Source organism: Hypanus sabinus, chromosome 9 (assembly GCF_030144855.1).
Source record: "Hypanus sabinus isolate sHypSab1 chromosome 9, sHypSab1.hap1, whole genome shotgun sequence".
Taxonomy (NCBI): domain Eukaryota; kingdom Metazoa; phylum Chordata; class Chondrichthyes; order Myliobatiformes; family Dasyatidae; genus Hypanus; species Hypanus sabinus.
The window spans coordinates 21,235,181-21,259,163 of NC_082714.1; the positions used below are offsets into that span (position 1 = coordinate 21,235,181).

General features: G+C 39.5%; 1 protein-coding gene across 6 annotated transcripts in view; it reads left to right on the forward strand.

Moving 5' to 3' along the window:
- The window catches only part of clec16a (C-type lectin domain containing 16A), a 241,706-nt gene that overhangs the window by 204,455 nt on the left and 13,268 nt on the right, over nucleotides 1–23,983 (forward strand). For 5 of the 6 annotated variants that reach the window (XM_059979202.1, XM_059979199.1, XM_059979200.1 and 2 more), the window contains one exon: nucleotides 492–659. The exons of the other annotated variant lie outside the window; for it this stretch is intronic. In XM_059979202.1, the coding sequence (XP_059835185.1) occupies nucleotides 492–659 (168 nt within the window). The remainder of the gene's footprint in view (nucleotides 1–491; nucleotides 660–23,983) is intronic. 6 annotated transcript variants of the gene reach the window in all.

The window sequence follows — 23,983 nt, forward strand, 5'->3', positions numbered from 1 at the left end:
TTGTATAATCATTACATTTATAGATGCTGTTTGAGCTATGCCTAGCCCCACAGTCATGGGTGTAAAGAGAGTAGAGCAGTGGGCTAAACACACATCCCTGTGCAATGCCGATGCAGAGGGCCAAAATTTTGCTGCATTCTGCTGAAAATAAAGTTTGACTAATTTCGGTAATGATTAATGAGGATTTTAATTCTGCAACTGAATTAGATTCTAAAATATTAAGACATTTGGAATCTATTATAAATGGATATTTTGGCATATTAACACATTAAAAATAGTTGCAGGCATCAGATTACATACAACTTTACAGTACACAATAATATAAAAAAAATTATCAAGTCAAGTAACTATGAGATTTGAATGCTGCAGTTGGCTTTATTAAGCAGTTAATTATTCTTGTAAACATTGTAACTTATACCACACAATTCTGTTTAAACACAATTTTCTGCAGTACCATTTTCTAATTATTGCATACATTTATTATTTTCTAGTACTTTTGGATCTTCCTGTGCAAACATCTTCAGAGGTTATGGGTTTTGGACATGGGTCGCCCTCTTCAGCTCATCACCTTCCTTTTAGATTCTATGATCAGTCTCGTCGAGGTATCAGTGATCCTACAGTTCAGCGCTCAGTGTTTGCATCTGTTGATAAGGTTCCAGGTAATGGTAAAAAGTTTTCTCCTAGTCTAACTATATGTTTTATTGCATTTTATATAAAATTGGTGTTGTTTCTATGTTATGACTTATTTCTTGCATGAGAGATAGGAATTAAGTGTTGAGGGGTCAGAAGGTGCTGCAAAGGGGATAGTTTTCAAAAATCAACAACTGCAGTTAGCTGAAATCTCAGATAAAAACAGGAAGGTTCGGTAACTCTCAGCAGACAGGCAATCTGCTGGACGTGCCAGGCTTGTTGCCACTGGAATTCAGAAGAGTGCAAGAGGACTTGTTTGAAAAGATCCTGAGAAAGAGGGTGTGGAGACCATGTTATGTTTTGTGTGACAGAATCCAGAATTAGGTCTGGTTTTGCTTTTCGTACTAATTCCTGAAACAGTATCTAGTGATTGGAAAATTTGTGCTTCTGAGAACCTTTTATTTTTTTTCTGCCACTTCCAAACTCTCACTTTTACAGATAATACATAACCTTTCTTTCTTCTTACCAATATATATTACCTCCATGTTGACTATACCTACCTAACCCTGTTAATTATCTTCAAATTTAGAATAGTACTTCTAAATTCGGAGTCTAAACATGAGGGTAAATTGTGTACTACTGTAGCCAGATTCCAATCCTCATGAAAATCCTACTTCTTCTGCTGTGATTGGCTGTCTGTTACTCCCACTGTTTTCAACAATCTGGAACTTTCCCTATGTTCTATTTCTTTATTTCTTCAAATTTCAAGACTTCACTGAGTCTTGTTTTTCTTATAACCAAAGTCCCATTAAATCTGAATCACCAATGTCCACAGAAAATTGCTTTGTTTCTCAGAGCATCTCCATCCCGTTTCATCAGAATGCTACACAACTTATTCCTGCTGTATCTAGTTTCCCCACCCAACCCTTTTCTTTACATTGTTCCTTATTTCTGTGTAATCTATCACATAATTTTCTTTTGTCTTTGGGATTGAGGGTGACTTGTTTGTTTTGATTTTCTGGTAAACAATAAATAGTGTAGGAAACTTGGACTTTCTCACAGGTAGGACAGAATACTTAATGGATGTGTTTGTAAGATTATTCTACTCTGTCTTTATAGCCTGGGTGGGACTTAAGGTTCTTGGTGTCATTCTGGATACTTTCCTGCCCCCTTGAGGGTTCATTGGCCAGGGGTTCCCAGGAATCGGTGGGGAAGCTTTGCTTCTTTCCATTAAGCTTTTAGAAATTTTACTCAGCTGTAATTAGTTCCCGTGACAAAATTTGGAATTGTATCTGTGTCAGGAGTCTTGTGGTAAGCAAAGTAGAAATGCTCTCAACATGGACAGTGTACTGTGCATTCAGACATGAGGGGATCAGTCTCTGACTCAGGGTCTCTCCCTCTGAGTGTTGAGTTTAGCTGCTTTTGTGGTCACAGGGATTTGTGCTGAGCCCAGATTTTCATGCTATTCCAAGGTGTGATAAAGAGTCAAATTTTGTTTCCAGAATTCATCATTTCATTTGTCCTTGTCCAATAAAACTGTTCTATAACCTTAAGATACAGAAGAGTGTGGGATTTATTATTACTGACAGTCCAAAGAAGATTCAATTCTCCTTGTGGGTCTGATTATCTCTATTATAATGGGAACTGCCCATAGAGCTGTTGAGGGATGTCTTCAAAGTGTGTATATTGTCCCTTGCCATAGTTTGTATGGACTGGTTTTGACTGGTCTTCAAAATAATTCCTAATTTAGAGCCATATATCAGTCAACCTCAAACAACTCATTCCTCTTCCTTCTGACTCTATTTTCACCTTGTGCAAGAACCTGCTGCAAATTTATTTCTCTTCCAGAGCTTTAGTTTCCTTCTAACTTTAGGAGACTTTGCCTCCTGCCTTCTTGCATGCCTTGGTCTTTAAAGGGGATTGAATGAATGTTGAGTTGAAAGAGAAAACGTCAAAAAAAATCTGTTGATTACCATAAACAGAAAAAAAATTTGCATACATTGAGAGCTGCAGTTCTGTACTCTTACAGAACAAATTCTGTGAATCAAGATCTCATTTAATTTTTAAAAAGAAATTGAGTTCAGTGCTGTTACTCATTCCTGGGACATTGTTTGCATATCATGTTATCAAAATGACTTATAGATGATGGTGTTCACTCAGCCGTGCCAATTTCTTGGTAATGTGCATGCAGGTGTACAGTGCACAAGGGTTATTTACACTGCCTTGAACTTACAAACGTTGTCTAGGTTTGTATCTTAGAGATAGCCCCATTTTTCTGTTGGATGTGAACACCATATGGTCAATGAACAGTTGCATAGAGAATAAAAGTTGCTCAGGTTTTGTCTAAGGATGGAAGAGACCATTGTGTCTTGCTGGTTTATTGCTGTCTGCATTAGCCAGCAGTCTCTGATTAGTAAGGTACTGGGCCCACCAATGGTTCATGGGTGCTTGAAGCTGAGAATTTGCTCAGTATCTGTCCCATGCCAATCCCACTTCTAACCCAGGCAAATAGTTGAGGGGAAAAAAGAATGAAGCTACACTTTTGATGTGAACTGTAACATCAGTAACATTTGCATGAAGCTAGCATACAAACAGCAGCTGTTTGACAATACTACGAACAAAGTCTTAAATGAAGTGGAACTTGATTGGTTGAATGTTGACCTAGCATCCTTATAAGAATTGATACTTGCTAAGTGTGGATCACTAAAAGGAAATCATTCTATCTTCGGTAAGGGAAGAGTTCAGGAAATGCCTGAGTGATTTCTAGGCATGGTTGTGAAGATCCTGCTCCTCTCCATGATAGAATTCCAAGAATTCCAATAAAGTCCCCTTAATATTTGCTAAAAGGCATGATTCACATCAGATCACTTACATAATGTGGAATGACAGGGTTGCCAAGACAGACCCCTGTGGCACTCCACTAGTTTCAGACTTCAGAATCCGGCTTATTATCACCGGCATGTGAGTGAAATTTGTTAACTTAGCAGCAGCAGTTTAATGCAAAACATAATGTAGAAGAGGAACAAAAATACTAATAAATAAATAAGTAAATCAATTACAGTATATGTATATTGAATAAATTTTTTAAAACGTGCAAAAAACAGAAATACCGTATATTTTAAAAAGTGAGGTAGTGTCCAAGGGTTTAATGTCCATTAAGGAATCGAATGGCAGAGGGGAATAAGCTGCTCCTGCTGGAGCACCACCTTCTGTTTCCAACCACTGAACCAATTTTGAGTCCACCCTGCGAGCTCCCCTTGAATTCTCTGCAATCTAATCTTCCAGATCAGCCTGCCATATGGGACCTTGTTAAAGGCTTTACTAAAGTCCCTATAGACAACATCCACTGGACTTGCATCAAAGTTGGCTTGATTACCTGCTCTGATAAGAACCATTATTTCCTCAATTCCCTATAACAAACATACACTGGCATTCACATTCTGGATGTTGTGCAGATAGTGATGCAAGTTGAGACATCATTTACAAGACTATGTTTTCTGTAAGGGAACCAAGAACAGGAAAATGCTGACAGCTTCAAGATCTATATTGCTGCATTGCTGTCAATGAAACCAAGTAATCCATCTTTTCCAACTACAACAGAGGTCCAAACAAAGTTGCTTTAAGCACTTACAGAACTTCAGTCGCTAGTGTCCAACTGACTGACAGACACTGCACAAAACTTCTGTGTGCAATTTTTTCAGACCATCTGGATATCCTCGAAATCAAAAGCTTGGTCCATGCATGATGGAAACAAAAAAAAACTGCAGGTTCAATTGCAAAGAAAGCAGCTCTAAACAAATCCAGTTGAGATAGTTACCAGATATAATAAACAGATGGAGAAATTCATGAAGCATTACCTTACATTTTATTCCATGGAGGATATCATCATTATGCAACCTCTGAACACCATGGAGTGGCTTAATCAGGGAAGAGCTAGATATTGAATCTACAGTGAGGGAGATTAAAATGTATTGACTTGTGATTTGTTACATAATCCATGCACAAGGTTCCAACTGATTATGTCATTCGACGTGAACTCCTCAAGCACAGGAAGCAGCACTCTGCAACATCTACTGGAATTTCTAATTCTCTGCTAGAGAGAGATGATGGTCCTCGTGGATGTGTGGTATGCAAAGATTTTCCTTTACTAAGAAGCACAGTGTGATAATTAGAACAGCTGCAGAGGCATCATTTTGCTATGTATAAAGGCAGTTGTATATGGCCTACTGGATATTAGTAGCTCTACAATTGAAAATGACATTAACAGACATCAACTCAAATAGCTAGGAAACCAAGATGATTGGGCCTGGCTGCTCATGAGAGCATGGGAGAGGCAAAATATGCAATTTCTGTAAGGTGGCCCAGAGAGAAAACAGCAAATTTTGAATCTTTTAACAAATTGTCACACCAGACAATATTCAATGGAGGAATGATCACTAAGGTGTAAACCCAGCACAACAGAATCTTGCAGCATGAGAAATTTTACTTCTTTAAAATGGATTGACCATCTCTTTGATGCATACAAAAGGCTGAGAAATCTCTGCTCCTTGCGGACAGTGTTGCAAAAAATATACTTACTACTTAATTAATAGTGATTAGTAGTGAGGCACAGAGAGATCTGCATTTACTGACGAGTACCTTTATTTTTTAAACTAACAAGTATGTGAATTCATACATTAAATACCTTGTGTGCACACTCGCTAAGTACCCTGACTCTCCTGAATAGTCAAAGAATAGCAAAGATATTACCCAGGTAAGGGAATTCACTCTGGCCAGGCGTTCCTCGTTTTCCCGATTCACTCGCCACTTGTTTCTCACAGGGTTGCTTACACTTGTATCTGTGATGGTTATTCTTCGAAGTTACCGCTACCAACACACATGAAGCATCAACTTTTATATCCATTCCTTATCAATTCAAATATCGCATTTCAGTGTCATTGGCCACAGGTCATATGTCTGTCCTTTAACACCTTGTTATTGGCTTTGCTCCAAGTCTGCATCCATTTATTGCCCCCTTCCCATCAAGTGACAGTTGATAATTTATGGCTTTTCGTTCTCAATCAGCAATGAGCTCGAATCACTTCAGGCAGGCATCATCCCCAACATTCACAAACTTGCATGTTATAGCCAACCAAAGAACATCTCACAAATAACTTCTTATTTGGAAATGATCTACAGTCCAGCAGATTGCCTGAAGAATTATTGTGTCTTCTTTAAAACATTGATCAACCCCAGCATGTCAAGCTCACAAAATGGAAAATAGAGTGTCTTCACAAACTGGCAGCTTCCATCCCCAAGCATGCAGCAAGAAAAAAGACAATTAGTCTGTCTATTTCCACCGTGCTTGACTCATTTGAATTCACTGATTTGTAGATTGTCATTCTTTCTGGCCAACAACAGTGAGGCCTTGGTCTTCAAATCCTCATTTTCATTAATGTATATCCTGAAAAGTGGCTTTTGCAGTATGCTGACCAGTGTCTTGTTATGGACAGGGGCCATTGTTTTATGGGCAAGTGATGAAAAACTTCGGTCTTCTGTATGTTCCATTTTGTTTGAAACTCAGTCTAAATGTTCACATGCACAAATGCTGACCGCATGCTGTAACGAAATGTCTTGGGTTGGATTGGTTTTAGATTGTGGGGTAGAACTGATGAAGTTTCAAAACTTTGTTGCTCATCCTAACTCCATTCTAATAGGAGGTTGTTGGAAGGAAACTTTAGGACAGCAGCAATTATTCTGAAGAGGTTTGGTGCAATGGAACAATTTTGTTTGACCCAGTTCTGCTCTGAGATTGAGTACTGGTAGATCCATTGATGACAATTACATATTGTTGTAAAGTTGGTAGTGTTAAATTTTTGAGGATACCCAAATTTGAGAAGGATCTTTAATAATGCCTTATGTTTGTGATATAGACCATAAGACATAGGAGCAGAATTAGTCCATCTGGCCCATCGAGTCTGCTCCGCCATTCAACCATGGCTGATCCTTTCTTTTTCTCCTTCTCAACCCCAGTTCCCGCCTTCTCCCCGTAACCTGTGATGCCATGTCCAATCAAGACCCTGTTAATCTCTGCCTTAAAAACACCACCCTTTGGCTAAAAAAATATTTCCCCATCTCTTGTTCGAAAGGGGCACCTCTCTATCCTGAGGCTGTGACCTCTAGTCTGAGACTCTCCCACCATAGGAAACATCCTTTCCACATCTACTCTGACTAGGACTTTCAACATTCGAAAGGTTCCACCCCCCACCCCCAATCCTTCTGAGTTTCAGCCAGTACAGACCCAGAACCATCAAACGTTCCTCGTATGAAAACCCTTTCATTCCTTGAATCATATTTGCGAACCTCCTTTGGACCTTCTCCAATGCCAGCACATCTTTTCTAAGATGAGGGGCCCAAAACTGTTTACAATATTCAGGGTGAGGCCTCACCAGTGCCTTAAAAAGCCTCAGCATCACATCCTTGCTCCTGTATTCTGGACTTCTTGAAATGAATGCTAACATGGTATTTGCCTTCCTCACCACTGACTCTACCTGCAAGTTAACCTTCGGGACTCCCAAGTCCCCTTGCATCTCAGAATTTTAGATTTTCTCCCCGTTTAGAAAATAGTCCGTACTATTATTTCTACTATCAAGGTGCATGACCATGCATTTTCCAACATTGTATTTCATTTGCCACTTTCTTGCCCATTCTCCTAATCTGTCCAAGTCCTTCTGCATCCGACCTGTTTCCTTAACACTATCTGCCCATCCACCAATCTTCATATCATCTGCAAGCTTGGCAACAAAGCCATCTATTTCATCATATAAATCATTTATATACAGCAGAAAAAGAAGTGGTTCCAACACTGACCCCTGTGGAACACCACTAGTCACTGGCAGCCAACTAGAAAAAGATCCTTTTATTCCCATTTGCTGCCTCCTACCAATCAGCCAATGCTCTAACCATGTTAGTAATTTTCCTGTAATACCATGGGCTCTTAACATGGTCAGTAGCCTCATGTGTGTCACCTTGTCAAAGACCTTCTGAAAGTCCAAATATATGACATCCACTGCATCCCCTTTATCTATCCTACTTGTAATCTCCTCAAAGAATTCCAGTTGGTTCGTCAGGCAGGATTTTCCCTGAAGGAAACCATGCTGACTTTGTACTATCTTGTCCTGCATCACCAAGTACTATATCACCTCATCCTTAACAATTGACTCTAACATCTTTCCAACCACTGAGGTCAGGCTAACTGGTCTAAAATTTCCTTTCTGCTGCCTTCCTCCTTTTTTAAAGAGTGGAGTAACATATGCAATTTTCCAGTCCTCTGGCACCATGCCAGAGTTCAATGATTTTTGAAAGATCATTTCTAATGCCACCACAATCCCTAATGCTATCTCTTTCAGAACCCTAGGGTGCAGTTCCTCTGGTCCATGTGACTTAGGTACCTCTAGGTCTTTAAGCTTTTTTTGCACTTTCTCTCTTGTAATAGTAACTGCACTCACTTCTTTTCCTTCACACACTACAACATCAGGCACCCTGCTGGTGTCTTCCACAGTGAAGACTGATGCAAAATACTCATTTAGTTCATCAGCTATCTCCTTGTCCCCTGTTATTACTTTTCCTGCCTCATTTTCTAGCGGTCCTTTATCCACACTCATTTCTCTTATTTTTACCATACTGTACGTGAAAAAAAACTTTTACTATCCACTTTGATATTATTTGCTAGCTTGCTTTCATATATCATCTTTTCCCTTCTAATGTTTTTTTTTAGTTGCTTTCTGTAGGTTTTTAAAACTTCCCGATCCTCCATCGCCCCACTAATTTTTGCTTTGTTGTATGCCCTTTTGCTTTTACAATAGTTTTGACTTCTCTTGTCAGCCTTGGTTGTACTATTTTACCACTTGAGTATTTTTTTTATTTGTGGAATACTTATGTCCTGCATCTTGCTCATTTTTCCCAGAAATGCACGCCATCCCTGCTAGCAGCTCCTTCCAATTTCCCTTGGCCAACTCCTCTCTCATACCACTGTAATTTCCCTTACTCCATTGAAATATTGCTACATCAGACTTTATTTTCTCCCTATCAAATTTGAAGTTGAACTCAATCATACTGTGATCACTGGTTCGTAAGGATTCTTTTACCTTAAGTTCCCTAGTCGCCTCCAGTTCATTACATAACACCCAATCCAGTATAGCTGATCCCCTCGTAGGCTCAATGACAAACTACTCTAAAAAGCCGTTTCTTAGGCATTCAGCAAACTCACTGTCTTGAGATCCATTACTCACCTGATTTTCTCAATTGACCTGCATGTTAAAATCTCCCATGACTGCCATAACATTGCCCTTTTGACTTGCCTTTTCTATTTCCTGGTGTAACCTGTGGTCCACCTCCCAGCAACTGTTGGGAGGCCTGTATATAACTGCCATCAATGTCCCTTTACCCTTGCAGTTTCTTAACTCAACCACAAGGATTCAACATTTTCTGATCCTGTATCACATCTTTCTACTGATTTGATGCCATTCTTTACCAGTAGAGCCACACCACCCCCTCCGCCTACCTTCCTGTCCCTCTGATATATCATGTAATCTTGAACATTCAGCTCCCAACTACAACCATCCTTCAGCCACAATTCGGCGATGGCCGCAACGTCATTCCTGGCAATCTGTAATAGTGCAACAAGATCGTCCACCTTATTTCTTATACTATGCGCATTTAGATACAACACCTTGAGAACCGTATTTGCTATCCTTTCTGATTCTACATCCCCTATGTTTTGATACTCAGCCTGTTGCCTGCAACTAAGTCCCATCACCTACCTGCCTTTCCTGACAGTCTGACTGCACACTGTCTTTACTTGTTTACCATTCGTCCTATTCTGAGTCCCTTCACTCTGTGATCCCTTCTCACCCCCTAGCCAAATTAGCTTAAACCCTCCCCAACAGCTATAATAAACCTGCCCGCAAGAATATTGGTCCCCCTTGGGTTCAGGTGTAACCCGTCACTTTTGAACAGGTCATACCTCCCCCTGAAGACATCCCAATGATCCAAGGACCTGAAGCCCTGCCCCCTGTACCAGCTTCTCAGCCATAGATTTATCTGTCAAATCATCCTGTTTCTATCCTCAGTGGTGCGTGACAGGCAGCAATCCAGAAATTACTACCTGGGAGGTCCTGCTTCTCAGCTTTCTACCTAGCTCGCTAAATTCTCTTTTCAGAACCTCATTGCTTTTCCTTCTTATATCATTGGTACCAATATTTACCAAGACATCTGGCTGTTCACCCTTTTTCTTTAAAATGTTGTGCATGCGATCTGAGACATCCCTAGCCCTGGCACCTGGGAGGCAACATGCCATTCGAGTGTCCCATTCACATCCACAGAATCTCCAGCCTGTTCCCCTCACCATTGAGCCCTCTATCACTACCGCTCCCTTCTTCTCTCCCCTTCACTTCTGCATCACGTACCCATGCGTAGTGCCTGTAACCCGGTCACCATGGCATTCTCTCGGGAGGTCATTCCCCACAAAAGTATCCAAAGCGGTAGACTTGTTTTTGAGGGGAATGGCCACAGAGGTGCTCTGCCCTAACTGCCTATTTCCATTTCTCCTGACAGTCACCCAGCCACTTGCCTCCTGCAACTTCGGGGTGACTACTTCCCTGTAACTCTGATCGAATATTTCCTCACTCTCCCGTACAAGCCGAAGGTCATCCAGTTGCTGCTTCACGGTCTTCAAGGAGTTTCAGCCAATGTAATTCACATGGATTTAGTTCCCCGGGAGACTCTGTGTCTCCCAGTTCTCCAACATTTGGCACAAAGAACACACCACAGCCATTTAAATGGTACAGTAAGAGAGAGGAAAAAAGGATAAAAAGGAAACCTTAACAGATGCATTACACAGAGCCAAAGCCTGTCACTTCTACTCTTGCAACTGGCCTACTCCCGACAATGGCCACTCTGCTTATCCATTCTGTACTTTTATGTAGTTCATAGAGCTCCGTTGATGCCGCTGATAGGCCCCGTACAATGGACAAATGCCTGCAAAGCTTTCTTTTTAAATAATTGCCGCTGTACTGTAGTTGACTGCACAATAAGTTTCAGTTCAGGAGAGAAACCTGGAAATAGGGTGGCAAGTTACAATTATACCAAGATTAGAGAGTGAATAAATGGCAGAAGTTAAATTGTTAATGATAATTTGCTATGTCTTTCACAATTGAGAAATGAACTATTATGGTGGAAGAGGAAGATGAAGGAGATGCCGCCATGATATAAATGAAAAATTGGGTGAGAGCAGAGGGAAAGAGAGAAATAAAATTTGTCAGATTTGTGTCATAGAGGTTGCCATTTGGCCAATTGATTCTGTGCTTGCTCTTGAAGCACACAATAACCCTATTTCCTCCATTTATCTCCCTAGAACCTATTTCTTTACATGCCCCATGCCCATAACTTCATACTTTATTCTGTTGCTGCATACCAATGCTAGGGGCAGTTTACAATAATTAGTTAACCTCCTACCAACAAGTGCTGGATGTGAGAGGAAACCAGAGCATCTGGTGCAAATCCACATAATCACAGAAACTCATTCAACTACAACATTCGACCTCCATTTACACATCAAGAAGATAGGATGAACGCAGGCAATGGCATTGTGCAGCAAGTTCATGTGTAGTGAAGAAATTGAATTTAGTTAAAGGCCTTGTTCTGTTTGTTCATATCAGTTATCCTGGTCTGTAAAAATATTTATCAAAAACATGAAACAAAAGCTACTGTAAATCACCCAAACCATTCCTGGTTGAAGAGGTCAGAAAGCATTCGTGTGAATGAAATTAAATCGTAGATTTAGAAGGGGTACACACCACAGTTGAAACAAATTAGTTTGTAGTGTGTGTGACTAGAAAGTGAAGAATGATTAAGTGGCTGATATAAAATTAAGAGAATGAGTGCCCATGGATCTGGATGATGGTGTAAAGGAAATGGAAATTACTGATTATATGTGAAACTTCTGCCAGTGTTCATGTAAACACTGATCCGGGTCACGAGTCCCAGCTTGTCAGGAATCCGATTTATTGTCAATGACTAATGGTTCGTTAAAAAATTCAAATGGTTATTATTGCAAATTAATCTGTTTCTATTAACCTTTTGTATGCTGTGGCTAATAAGAACAAGGAAAAAGCTAATGTTAAAGGCAAAAGCATATGTGGAACTAATTACATGTGATGGGATGTAATGCAATATATTTAGAAATATGGATTGTCTAGATTAATGATGAAGAGGAAGATGAAGGTTGTAGCTATTTAAACATTTACTTAGTAGGTTTATTTCTAGGAAATGTAGTAGCTAGTTCACTAGTAATTGATGCATTTTTCATTACAACTGCCTACTTCGTCACATCATGGCAAGCAGCCAGCAACAAAGGAGCTGTTCTCAACCTGTACCTTTTATAAATAGTATAAAATACCATTCAACTCATGCAGGGAAGGCATGTACACACGTAAACAGTCGTGTAAATTCGTGTTAACCTTGAACTTCCTATTTTCGATTCTGCAGTATTTAGTAATCGTTCTTATTAAGAGACCACAAAATGTATCTCGTGGGAACATGTTGATGGAGCATGATTTAACAAGAAAAAGGATATGAGCTGGGGTTGTCTATTTGTTACCACCATTGGTTGATAAAGTTGCCCACATTTTCCTGGGACATCAGGAGAACTCTTTGTTTTCAGAAATATCATGGGAACTTCTTTATCCATTTGGGCATTTGGAAATGGGTTCTGCTCAGCTGAAATGTGTCATATCCAATCATGTGCCACTACCAAAGCATTCAGATGCTTAATTTGTTAGATTTCTGGCTTGATCCTAGAGCTGTCATTGGAGCTGAGATGAGTTTTGGCTAAGTGTGCTCCCATGAGCTGCTTGCCTGCTATGTCTTAACATTCAAAATTATACAGTGCCTTATACTCTGGACATCATTAGTGTGAAAGTAATGAAACATTGCTTAAATAATTGTGTTGGAAGGTTAATCATTTAAAACATCAGTGATGTTACTTTGGGAGTGTAAAAATCATTCAGGATGAATGCTGAACACTAGCATGACCCATCACACTCGCATCACATTGTAGCCTTGACTAATAATATGGCTGGGCTTACAATCACAGTTCTTCAAGTTCTGAGTTCCAGGTGCTTCACTGGACAGGACAGAGTGTTTGTATGTCAATAGAGAATATCAAAATCTAGTCCTTTTCAGACAGCCGCCTTCACCAGGAAAATGGCAGACTGCGAAAATAAAAGTAGTTAACATCATCAAGAGCTAAAGTTGTTACTGAGCCGTCTTCTGGCTACCTTATTCAAGTTGCTGTCAATCATCTATCTTGCACTTAATCCCACTCACTCATCAGCTCTGTCTTCCCTGAAGTATCCCTTCCCTATGTTCATTTTCTATATAGTTTCCAACTTGTCCCTATCCCAAGCGTTGAGAATGTTTTGTATTGTTTTCCCCGAAAAAAGACATTATCCTTATTTTGCTTGTCTTTCAAACGATTCTTAGCAGTTAATCAGAACTGGAATAGTGAGAAGATTTTTAAATTTCTGAGGTCATGGTGTTAAAATTTAGTAAACTGGTGCATGTGACAATAATAAACAAAGTTGCAGATGAAATTTTTGTTTTGTAAACCATTCATACAGATCATTTCACAAGCAGACAATAAGGTGCAAGGCTATGACACAGTAGATTATGAGGTCAAAAGTCATCTTATGATAAAAGAGATCTATTCAAGAATGGAATAGAAAGTGTCTCCTTGAGCTTAGTGGTGGTGCTTTCAGGCTTTTTTTATCTTCAGGTTGATGGGGTGGGGGGAAGAAGAAAAAATGTCTGAGGTGAATAGCTTTTTTTATTATGTTGGTTGCTTTACTGAGCAGCAAAAAGTATTAGACAGAGTTTATGAGGAGCAAAAAAAAGTTATTTTTTCCTTTTCACTCTTCCTTATTTCATTTTTTAAAAATCGATCACATATGCTGTTTTCTAATTTCCAGGAATCATTAACAGTATCTTAGAATTTTATAAGTAACCAAAGCACTCACCATCTCCATGGCTACCTCTTTCTTTGCCTGCTTCTTCACAATCCTGTCTATCTGCTTTCAGGGAACTATGTACCTGTACCCCTAGGTCTCTCTGTTCTTGCAAAGCTTTCTAGTGTCCTGCCATTCACTGTCTATGGCCAGATCTGGTTTAACTTCCCAAAGTGTATCATTTTATGCTTATTTGAGTTAAATTGCATCTGCCATTCCTTTCCCCAGTTACCCAGTTGATCTAGGTCCTGTTGGACTGCATTCTTTAGTGTCTACCACAACACTAATTTTGATGTAATTTGCAAAAACTAATCATACTGCTTGCATTCTTCTCCAAATTGTATAATATATATATATGACAACATAATACCCACCACCAATCCCTGCAACATTGGTCACAGGCCTCAAGTCTCTTATTATTTTATTATTTTTTCTTCTCAGGAAAAACAAACCTCAACTTGCACCCTTTGACTCCTACCACCAAGCCAATTTTGTATCTAGCTCTGGATTCCACATAATCTATCCTTCAGGACTTATCTGCCATGCATGACCTTGTTAAAAGCCTTGCTAAAGTCCACATAGAGAATGTCTTTCTCTCTGTTGTCATTGATCCTCTTTGTCACTTCTTCAAAATCAAATCTTTCACGCACGACTCCATGCTGAGTATCCTTAATCAGTGTCCTTTCAGATGTATATAGACCCTGTCTCTCAGAATCCCTGTGAGTAACTGTCCTACCACTAATGTTATTTCTCCACCTTGTTGTTGATGCAGCCTGCATTTAGATACCGTGCTTTTAAATGTGTTCCTGTTTAACATTTTTCTATATATGATCTGATTTGCCTTTTGCCTTTGTTTCCACTGCTTGTTTATTTTCTTGATGGATATTTAACTGTCAGTTCCATTTTTGCTTTGCATTGGCATTTTGCTAGTCCTTTACAGGAAAGTTAAAGTAAGATAGCTTAAACTTTTCTGTAAAGTACTATCAGAATCAGGATAAGGTTTATCTTCACATGTGACGTGAAATTTGTTAACTTAGCAAAGGCAGTTCAATGCAATACATAATATAGAAAAATAAAAAAATATAAGTAAATCGGTTATATAGATTAAAAATTGTGCCGAAAAACCCAGAAATAATATATATTAAAAAGTGAGGTACTGCTCATGGGTTCAATGTCCATTTAGGAATTGGGTGGCAGAAAGGAAGAAGCTGTTCCTGAATCACTGAGTGTGTACCTTCAGGCTTCTGTACCTCCTTCCTGATGGTAACAGTGAGAAAAGGGCATGTCCTGGATGCTGGAGGTCCTTAATAATGGACGCTGCCTTTCCGAGACACAATTCCTTGACGATGTCCTGGATACTTTGTAGGCTAGTATCCAAGATGGAGCTGACTAAATTTATGACCCTCTACAGCTTCTTTCAGTCCTGTGCAGTAGCCACCCCCACCCCCCAATACCAGACAGTGATGCAGCTTGTCAGAATGCTTTACATGGTACATCTATAGAAGTTTTTGAGTGTACTTGTTTTCATTTCAAATCTCTTCAAACTCCTAATGAAGTATAGCCACTGTCTTGCCTTCTTTATAACTGCATCATTATGTTGGGGCCAGGTTAGGTTCTCAGAGATCTTAACACCCAGGAACTTGAAACTGCTCACTCTCTCCACTTCCGATCCCTGTATGATGATTGGTATGTGTTCCTTTGTCTTACCCTTCCTGAAATCCGCAATCAGCTCTTTCGTCTTTCTAACATTGAGTGCAAGGTTGTTGCTGCGACACCACTCCAGTAGTTGGCATATCTCGTTTCTGTACGCCCTCTTGTCTTCATTTGAGATTCTACCAACAATGCTTGTATCGTCAGCAAATTTATGGATGGTATTTGAGCTATACCTAGCCACACAGTTATGGGTATGGAGAGAGTAGAGCAGTGGGCTAAGCACAATCCTCTGAGGTGCACCAGTTTTGATCGTCAGCGAGGAGATGTTATCATCAATCCACACAGATTGTGGTCTTCCGGTTAGCAAATTGAGGATCCAATTGCAGAGGGAGGTACAGAGGCCCAGGTTCTGTAAATGGCAACTGCAAAACTAGCAAGCACCACTATGAAGATATTTTTCCAATACAGTTTCACCTGCCACAAAGACCATTTGGAACCCTCCTTCCTCAGATATATTTCTACTCAGACAAGCATTTGATCTAAACATGAGATTCTCCAGATGTTGGAAATCCAGGATCACACACACAGATTGTTGAAGGAACTCAGCAGACCGGGCAGCATCCATGGAAAGGCATAAGGAGTTGACATTCAAAGGATCTCAGCTTGAAACATCAACTTTTCTTTCTATGGATGCTGCCCGACCTGCTGAGTTCCTCCATCATTTGTGTGTGTGTGTGTGTGTGTGTGTGTGTGTGTGTGTTCATGTGATCTATCCTATTTCTGAACATGTTAGTAAATAGCATTAGGAATAATTCTGAGATTAAAATGTTTTGAGTATCTACTTTTTAAACTCTTTTATAGCTGCATTAAATTTGCTTTAGGGCCTCAATTTTTACCTGTTTTTGTCTCTGATATTAAGGTGGACCACAATTTACAAAATCAATGGCCTGCAACATCTATTTTGAACTGTGTCATTAGACTTGTAAAGCCATGTCAATAATGAGTACTGATACAAAATGCTGAACTCAGCAAGTTAGACAGCAGCTATTGTAAATCTCCACCATCCAACAGGAGATACAAACATTTTCTGCACAGGCATCCAGTCGGAGAAATGGCTTTTTCCCCAGGACTATCATACAACTGAACAATGCCCCAGCTACCCATAGGCACTATGGACAACTTCTAAGTGCACAATTCTTGATGCTATTTTATATTTAATCATTGCATTTTGTAACATGGGTAAGGGCAATACTTGAATGGGGCAGCCAGTGTTTCTTTGAATTTTAGAGATGTTTGTTTTTAATTTATTTGTAACTTAGATGTTATTTGTAAATTTAATCATTGTTTTTATTAATTGAATGGCCAGAATGCTGTTTGGCACTGAATGGAATAGCACTGCAATCTCATTGTCCTCGGCAATGACAATGAATCTAGCTAACTGTGGAGTGGAATAAAGAATCTATGTCTAAGGCCAAGACCCTTCATCAGGACTTGGAAAGGGTCCTCTCCATAAATGCTGCCTGACCTGCTAAGTTACTCTAGCATTTTTATGGATTTCCGGCATCTGCAGAATCTCTTTCATTTCTGTTAACGTTGCGTTGTGTGCAACTTCACTTTGGGCCCTTGGTTTTAAACACACAAGTCCCACCAGAGGCCTTAAATGATTTTAATTGACTGTTACCTGTTAGTGACAGGATACACAATTATATGCTACCACCGTCTCCCCACCCACTGTGCACAGCAGGTTCTTTGTTTATTCAGCTCAGCTGAAAGCAATCCGCAATGAAGCACTTGGCTGGATTTTAGCACACAACATAAATCTCGTCAAAAAAAATTAGATCAGTGGGTAACTAACTGGGACTAGCATGGACCATTTGGGTTGTTTCTGTGCTGCATTACTCCATGACTGAATAATAGCTAAGGAAGGGGAAATTCTGTGAAGCATAACGCTGAGATGTATTATATGGAATTTCCTTTTGTAATTTTGAATAAATTCTGCAGCAGCAAGAAGTATTATTTTAGGGAAATGTTATAATGCTTTTAATTTTATTAAATTGCTGATAATTGTAGGCAAGACATTCCCCTAAATGTATAAAAGAAAAATACCAAAGTACATTTTGATAATTCAAATGATAGCAGTTAAATTTAGTTGACCTAAACTAAACCAGCTAGACATAGTGAAGAAGGTTTGTGACACAAGTCAGGGCATTGAGTAAAAAAGTTGGGAAGTTGTGGTGTGGTTGTACAGGATGCTCGACCATTAAATATTGTGTTTGGTTTCGGTTGCTCTGCTATAGGAAAGATATTATTAAACTGGAAAGAGTGCACAATAGATTTACAAGGGTGTTGCCAGGGCTTGACAGACTGAGTTATAGCAAGAGATTGGATAGACTAGGACTGTATTCCTTGGAGTGTAGGAAACTGAGAGGTGATCTTATAGAGGTGTATAAAATCATGAGCTAAACCTTTTTTCCCAGGGTTGGGAAATAAGGAACAAGAGGGCATAGGTTTAAAGTGAAAGGAGAGAGATTTAATAGAAACCTGATGGACAGCCATTACACCCAGTGGGTAGTCAGCATATAGAAAGACCTGCCAGACAAAGTAGTTGAGCAGGTACAATGACAAATTTTAAAAGACCGTTGGACAGAAACATGGATTGGAAATGTTTGAAAGGTTATGGGCCTAACTCTGGTAAATGGGACTGGCTTGGATGGGGTATTTAATTTGGCATGCACCAGTTGGCTGCAAAGCCTGGTTTTGCACTGTACGATTGATTAACATCACAGCAACAAATGAAATTAACTTGTTGAAAGTCCACAATAAATCCACACAGGCAATGACTAATTTCAACTGAGCTATGTCTTGGAAGTGTCAGGGTCGTGAGTTAAGAAGGATGTGTCATCATCACTACCAGCAATTTTAAGAAACTTTTGGGGTTTTTTTATTTTTATTTTGCCTACTTGAGTAAAAGTTAAACACTATTAATGATCATGCATTGGCACAGAAACTTTATCAGGCAGCATATTATAGAAACACACCCAAAATGCTGGGGGAACGGCAGGTCAAGTGGCATCCATGGAAATGAACAAACAGTTGACATTTCAGGCTGTGACCTTTCTTTAGGATTCAAGAAGGTTCTCAGGCTGAAATGTTGAACTATTTGTCCATTTACTTTACTTTTTTTATTTTTACTTTATTCTACTTTTTACTTTACTATTTCCATGGATACTGCCTGATCTGCTGTGTTCCTCCAGCATTTTCTTGTGGGTTGCTTTGGATTTCCAGCATCTGCAGAATTGTGTTGTTCATTATTACAGAATCTTAAAAATGCCTTTCCCTTGATCAAATCATTAACTTTGTGGTTAATGTAAATACTGAAGTTTCCTTCCATCTGATGTGACCAGCAACAATGTAAACAAGGCAAGTTCCAGGAAAACATTTCAAAATTCTGCAGCAACAACAGTTTCACAAGAGTAAAGTTACCTGCTTCAGTAACGTAAACGCAAAGCAGTTAGAGATCCTGCAAATTCACCAACTAAACACATTTACGCAAGATGATGCCCAGCCATTCGAAAATTTATAGATTAGGACTACTTTTTATATTGCATTACCTATTGCTAGTTAAGATACATTACCAACAAGTATTTTTTGTTTAATTCTTGTCTTCTCCTTTGCCCCCAAATCTGCAGGTCTAGAATCTGCACTGAAATCCTTGAGGTTTTAAATCTTATGCAAAGTTAGACATGGAATGGGATCCAAGTGGTGGCTTCCAAATATGTTGGAGGCCTAATCCCCAGAGGAACATTTAGCTAGTCCAAGACTGGCTTCAATTTGAAAGGCTCAATAGGAATGTTTCCTTTCACTGTGATCTACCCAAAGTCTTCGAAAGTATTATAAGGAGCAGATAAGGAAAATATGTATAAATATAATCCTAGGAATTTGCAAAGCAGAACACCACCATTGGTTTATTGGAAAAACTGCTTTAATTAGTCTACACACTGTCTAGCTTTTTTCAATAACCCGAAACAGTCTTCACTCTTAAGAACACCACTCTTAAAATTGGACCCTCTCTGGTTAAGGAATGGTTGCTAGCTTTTCCAGTGGCATTTAGGTCGGAAGAGTGGTGAAGCATTGGCTGCAGTGTTTTCTATCATGGATCCTGAGGGTTTTGCTGACTATCTAGGAAACAGACTCAAGGAATGAGGAGCCAACTGATTGATTCATGGTATATCAATGTGCTCAAGTTATAAAAGTTTGTTAAGATCTTTTGGAAAAATCAGTAAAATGCTTTTTTTCTTTTTATACTACTATTGATTCTTAATTGTTATTGTCAGAAATTTTCTCCCCAAGATTGTTTAATGGATAAAGGACAGTGCTTTTGGCAGAGACTAAATCCAGATGTTGAATTGTTTCTGAACAGGGTGGAATAAGGTTGAAGGGATTCTTTAACTGGTCTGGTGACAACAACTAAAGCTAAACAATCTTGAAATGAAAAGTGCTTCCTCAAACCTTCCCTAAGTTTCCTGAACAATTTAAATTTGTTCAGTAAAGGCTAATGGATGAAACAAGCATTGTTCTGATGGCCACTTAACTGAGCAAAACTGAAACTTTATTACGTCTGGATTATCATGTGTGCCTATAGGAACAGTGTAATGGATGTAATGTAGTGAATTTAAGTGTTAACAAACTCATCACCAACTAGACCTGAGTAAATTGAGTAAATAGCGTGTGCTGTTTAAGATTCATTCAAATTTAGCACGATCAAACATTGGTTACAATTGACTGTATTTGGAAGGATACTATCTAAAGAGATTATCAAGCTTTTACTGATTATTTTTATACTGAACTCAATGGGCAAGTAAACTAAAATTTTCATTCTATAATACAGCTTAATAAATATTTTAAATCATTCCTTCCTTTTAGTAATTTGCTGTATATGGTTGTCATCTTCATTTACTCATGTATGATAAGCATAGATATTAATCATTTTCTGAACTGCTGCACAAGCGGGCCATATAAAGCATACTTTTCTTAAAGAATGGTGATTGACATTGTTTAATCTGAAAATAATGGAAATCCTCAGCAGCCAAGAACATATCTTGGAGTGAGAAGCAATGTCATCAGTTAACAGATGCCACCTGGCCTACTGAAGATTTCTAACATTTTCTGCTTTCCAGCATCCAAAGTATTTGATATAAGCTTCTCATTTGTTTTATTTTATCACTGTAAATGTCCACAGAAGGACTTGGATAAATTCAGAGCATAAGCAAAGAAGTGGCATATGGAATACAGTGTAGGGAAGTGTATGGCCATGCACTTTGGTAGAAGGGATAAAGGTGTAGATTATTTTCTAATTGGGAGCGAATTCAGAAATTGGGGATGTGAAGGAACTTGGTAGTCCTAATGCAGGATTCTCTAAAGGTTGACTTGCCAGTTGAATTGGTAGTAAGTTTATAAAGTGATTTTGTAGTAAATGCAACGTTAGCGTTCATCTTGAGTGGACTGAAATACAAGAGCAAGGATGTAATGCTGAGACTTTACTAGGCATTGGTCAGACCCTATTTGGACTGTTGTGAGCAGTTTTGGATCCTATATCTGAGAACAGATGTACGGGCATTGGAGGTTTATGAGAATTATCCCAGAAAGGAAAGGGTTCTGTATGGGAAGCATTTGATGGCTTTGGGGCTGTATTCTTTGATTTTAGAAGAATGAGGGGGAATCTCATTGAAACCTACTGAGTATTAAAAGTTTTAGGGAGGACATGGAAAGGTTGCTTCCAATAGTGGGAGAAGCCTAGGACCAGAAGGCGCAGCCTCAGAATAGAAGGGTATACCGTTAAAATAAGTGAAGTGGAATTTCTTTAGCCAGAGTTTGGTGAATCTATAGAATCCTTTGCAACAGGTAGCTGTGGATAACAAGTCATTGGGTATACTGATAGGTTCTTGAGTAGTAAGTTATCAAAGGTTACAGGGAGAAGGCAAGAGAATGGGGTTCAAAGGGATGACAAATCAGCCATGATTGATGGAGCAGACTCACTGGGCTGAATTCCTAATTCTTCTCCTATGTCTTATGGTCCTGTGTCTATTACTTGGGTATAAAGGTTGAAAATCTCTTTAGAAGTATGTAAGCACAGAAGATATAACTAACATTTTTGTGTTAGTAAGGATCAGTTTTCCTACAATCTAGACTTGATGCATAAGTACGTAAGGTATAGGAGCAGAATTAAACCATTCATCCTATCGAGTCTACTCCACCATTCCATGGCTGATCCCAGATCTCACTCAACCCCATACACCTGCCTTCGCCCTATATGCTTTGATGCCCTGACTGATCAGGAAACAATCAACTTCCACCTTAAATATACCCACAGACTTGGCTTTCACTGCAGTCTGGGCAGAGCAATCTACAGATGAAGTACTCTCTGGCTAAAAAAAAAATTCCCCTTATCTCTTGTCTAAAATGTCTCTGCTCAATTTTGAATCTGTACCCTCTAGTTCTGGATACCCCCACCAGACAAAGCTGACAAAAGCTCCTTGTATGTTAACTCCTTCATTCCCAGAATCATCCTCATGAATCTCCTCTGGGCTCTCTCCAATGACAACACATCTTTTCTGAGATATGGGGCCCAAAACTATTGACATTACCTCAAGTACATCCTGACTAGTGTCTTATAAAGTTTCAGCATTATCTCCTTGCATTTATATTCTACTTCCCTTGAAATAAATCCCAACATTGCATTTGCCTTCTTTACCACCTGTGAATTAACCTTCTAGGAGCCTCCTAAGTCCCTTTGCACCTCTGATGTTTGAACTTCCTCCCCATTTAGTCTGCATTATTGTTCCTTTTACCAAAATACATTATCATACATTTCCCAACACTGTATTCCATTTGCCACTGTTATGCCCGTTCTTCCAATCTGTCTAAGTCCTGCTGCAATCACATTGCTTCCTCAGCACTACCTATTCCTCCATCTATCGTCGTATCATCTGCAAACTTTGCCACAAAGCCATCAATTCCATTATCCATATCATTGACAAACATTGTGAAAAGTAGTGGTCCCTGAGGAACACCAGTAGTCACCAGAAAAGGCCCCTTTTATTCCCACTCATTGCATCCTGCCTGTCAGCCATTCCTCTGTCCGTGCCAGTATCTTTTTTGTAACACCATAGGATTTTATCTTGTGGCACCCTATGAAATGGCTTCTGAAAATCCAAATAAATAACATCCACTGCTTCTCCTTTGTCCACATGCCTATTACTTCCTTGAAGAACTCTTAACAGATTTGTCAATCAAGAGTTCCCTTTACAGAAACCATGCTGACTTTGACTTATTTTATCAATAGTCTCTAAGTGACCTGAAGACTCATCCTTAATAATAGACTCCAACACTTTCCCAACCACTGAGATTAGGTTAACTGGTGTACAAGTTCCTTTCTTTTGCCTTCCTAAAAAATGGAGTGACATTTGCAGTCTTCATGTCCTCCGAGACCATATTAGAATCAGACGATTACTGAAAGATCATGACTAATGCATCTGTTATCTCTTCAGCAACCTCTCTCAGAACTCTGGGATGTAGTGCATCTGGTCCAGGTGACTTATCCACCTTAAGACCTTCGAGTTTGCCAAGCACTTTTTCCTTCATAATAGCAATGGCACTCACTCCTGCTCCCTGACACTCATGGACCACTGGCACACTGTTAGAGTCTTCCAAAGTGAAGACTAATGCAAAGTATTCATTAACTTCATCTGCCATTTCTTGGTCCCCCATTACTACCTCACCAGCATCATTTTTCAGTGTGTGTGTGTGTCTATGTGTGCCCTTAACTCCTGGTGGAGTCATCGAGGCGCCATCATGACAGGCTTTTTGCACAGATCTTTTTGGTGATTGCTCATCATACAGTGTGTCTTGGGCATCTGAAACCTGGCAGAGCCCATCTCTCTCCAGGTTTTTGGAGCCGGCTGGTTTCGAACTCGGGAGCCTTCGCTCTGAAATCTGGTGCTGATGCCATATGCCACCATCTGGCGTTCTGGTGGTCCAATATCAAATCTCACCTCCCTTTTACTCCTTATAATAACTAAAAAAGCTTTTGGTTTCTTGCTTTATATTATTAACTAGTTTGCCCTCATATTTCATCTTTTTCCTTCTTTTAGTTTTTTAGTTGCCTTTTGTTGGATTTTAAAAGTTTCTCAATCAGACAACTTACCACTCAATTTTGCTACTTTATATGCCTTTTCCTTGGCTTTTATTGGTCCCCCTCAGATTCAAGTGCAACCCATCCTTTTTGTACAGGTCCCACCTGCCCCAGAAGAGGTCCCAATTATCCAGAAATCTTAATCCCTGCCCCCTGCTCCAATTCTTCAGCCACACATTTATCTGCCACCTCATTCTATTCCTATCCTTGTTGTCATGTGGCATGGGCAGCTATCCCGAGGTTACTACCCTTGAGGTCCTGCTTCTTAGCTTCCTTCCTAACTCCTTGTATTCTTCTTTTAAGACTTCCTCCCGTTTTTTTACCTATGCCATTGTCACTAATGTGAACCATGACTTCTGGCTGCTCCCCCTCCCTTTTCAGGATATTGTGGACACGTTCAGAAACATCGTGGACCGTGACACCTGGGAAGCAAACTATGATATGTTTCCTTTTATCGTCCACAGTA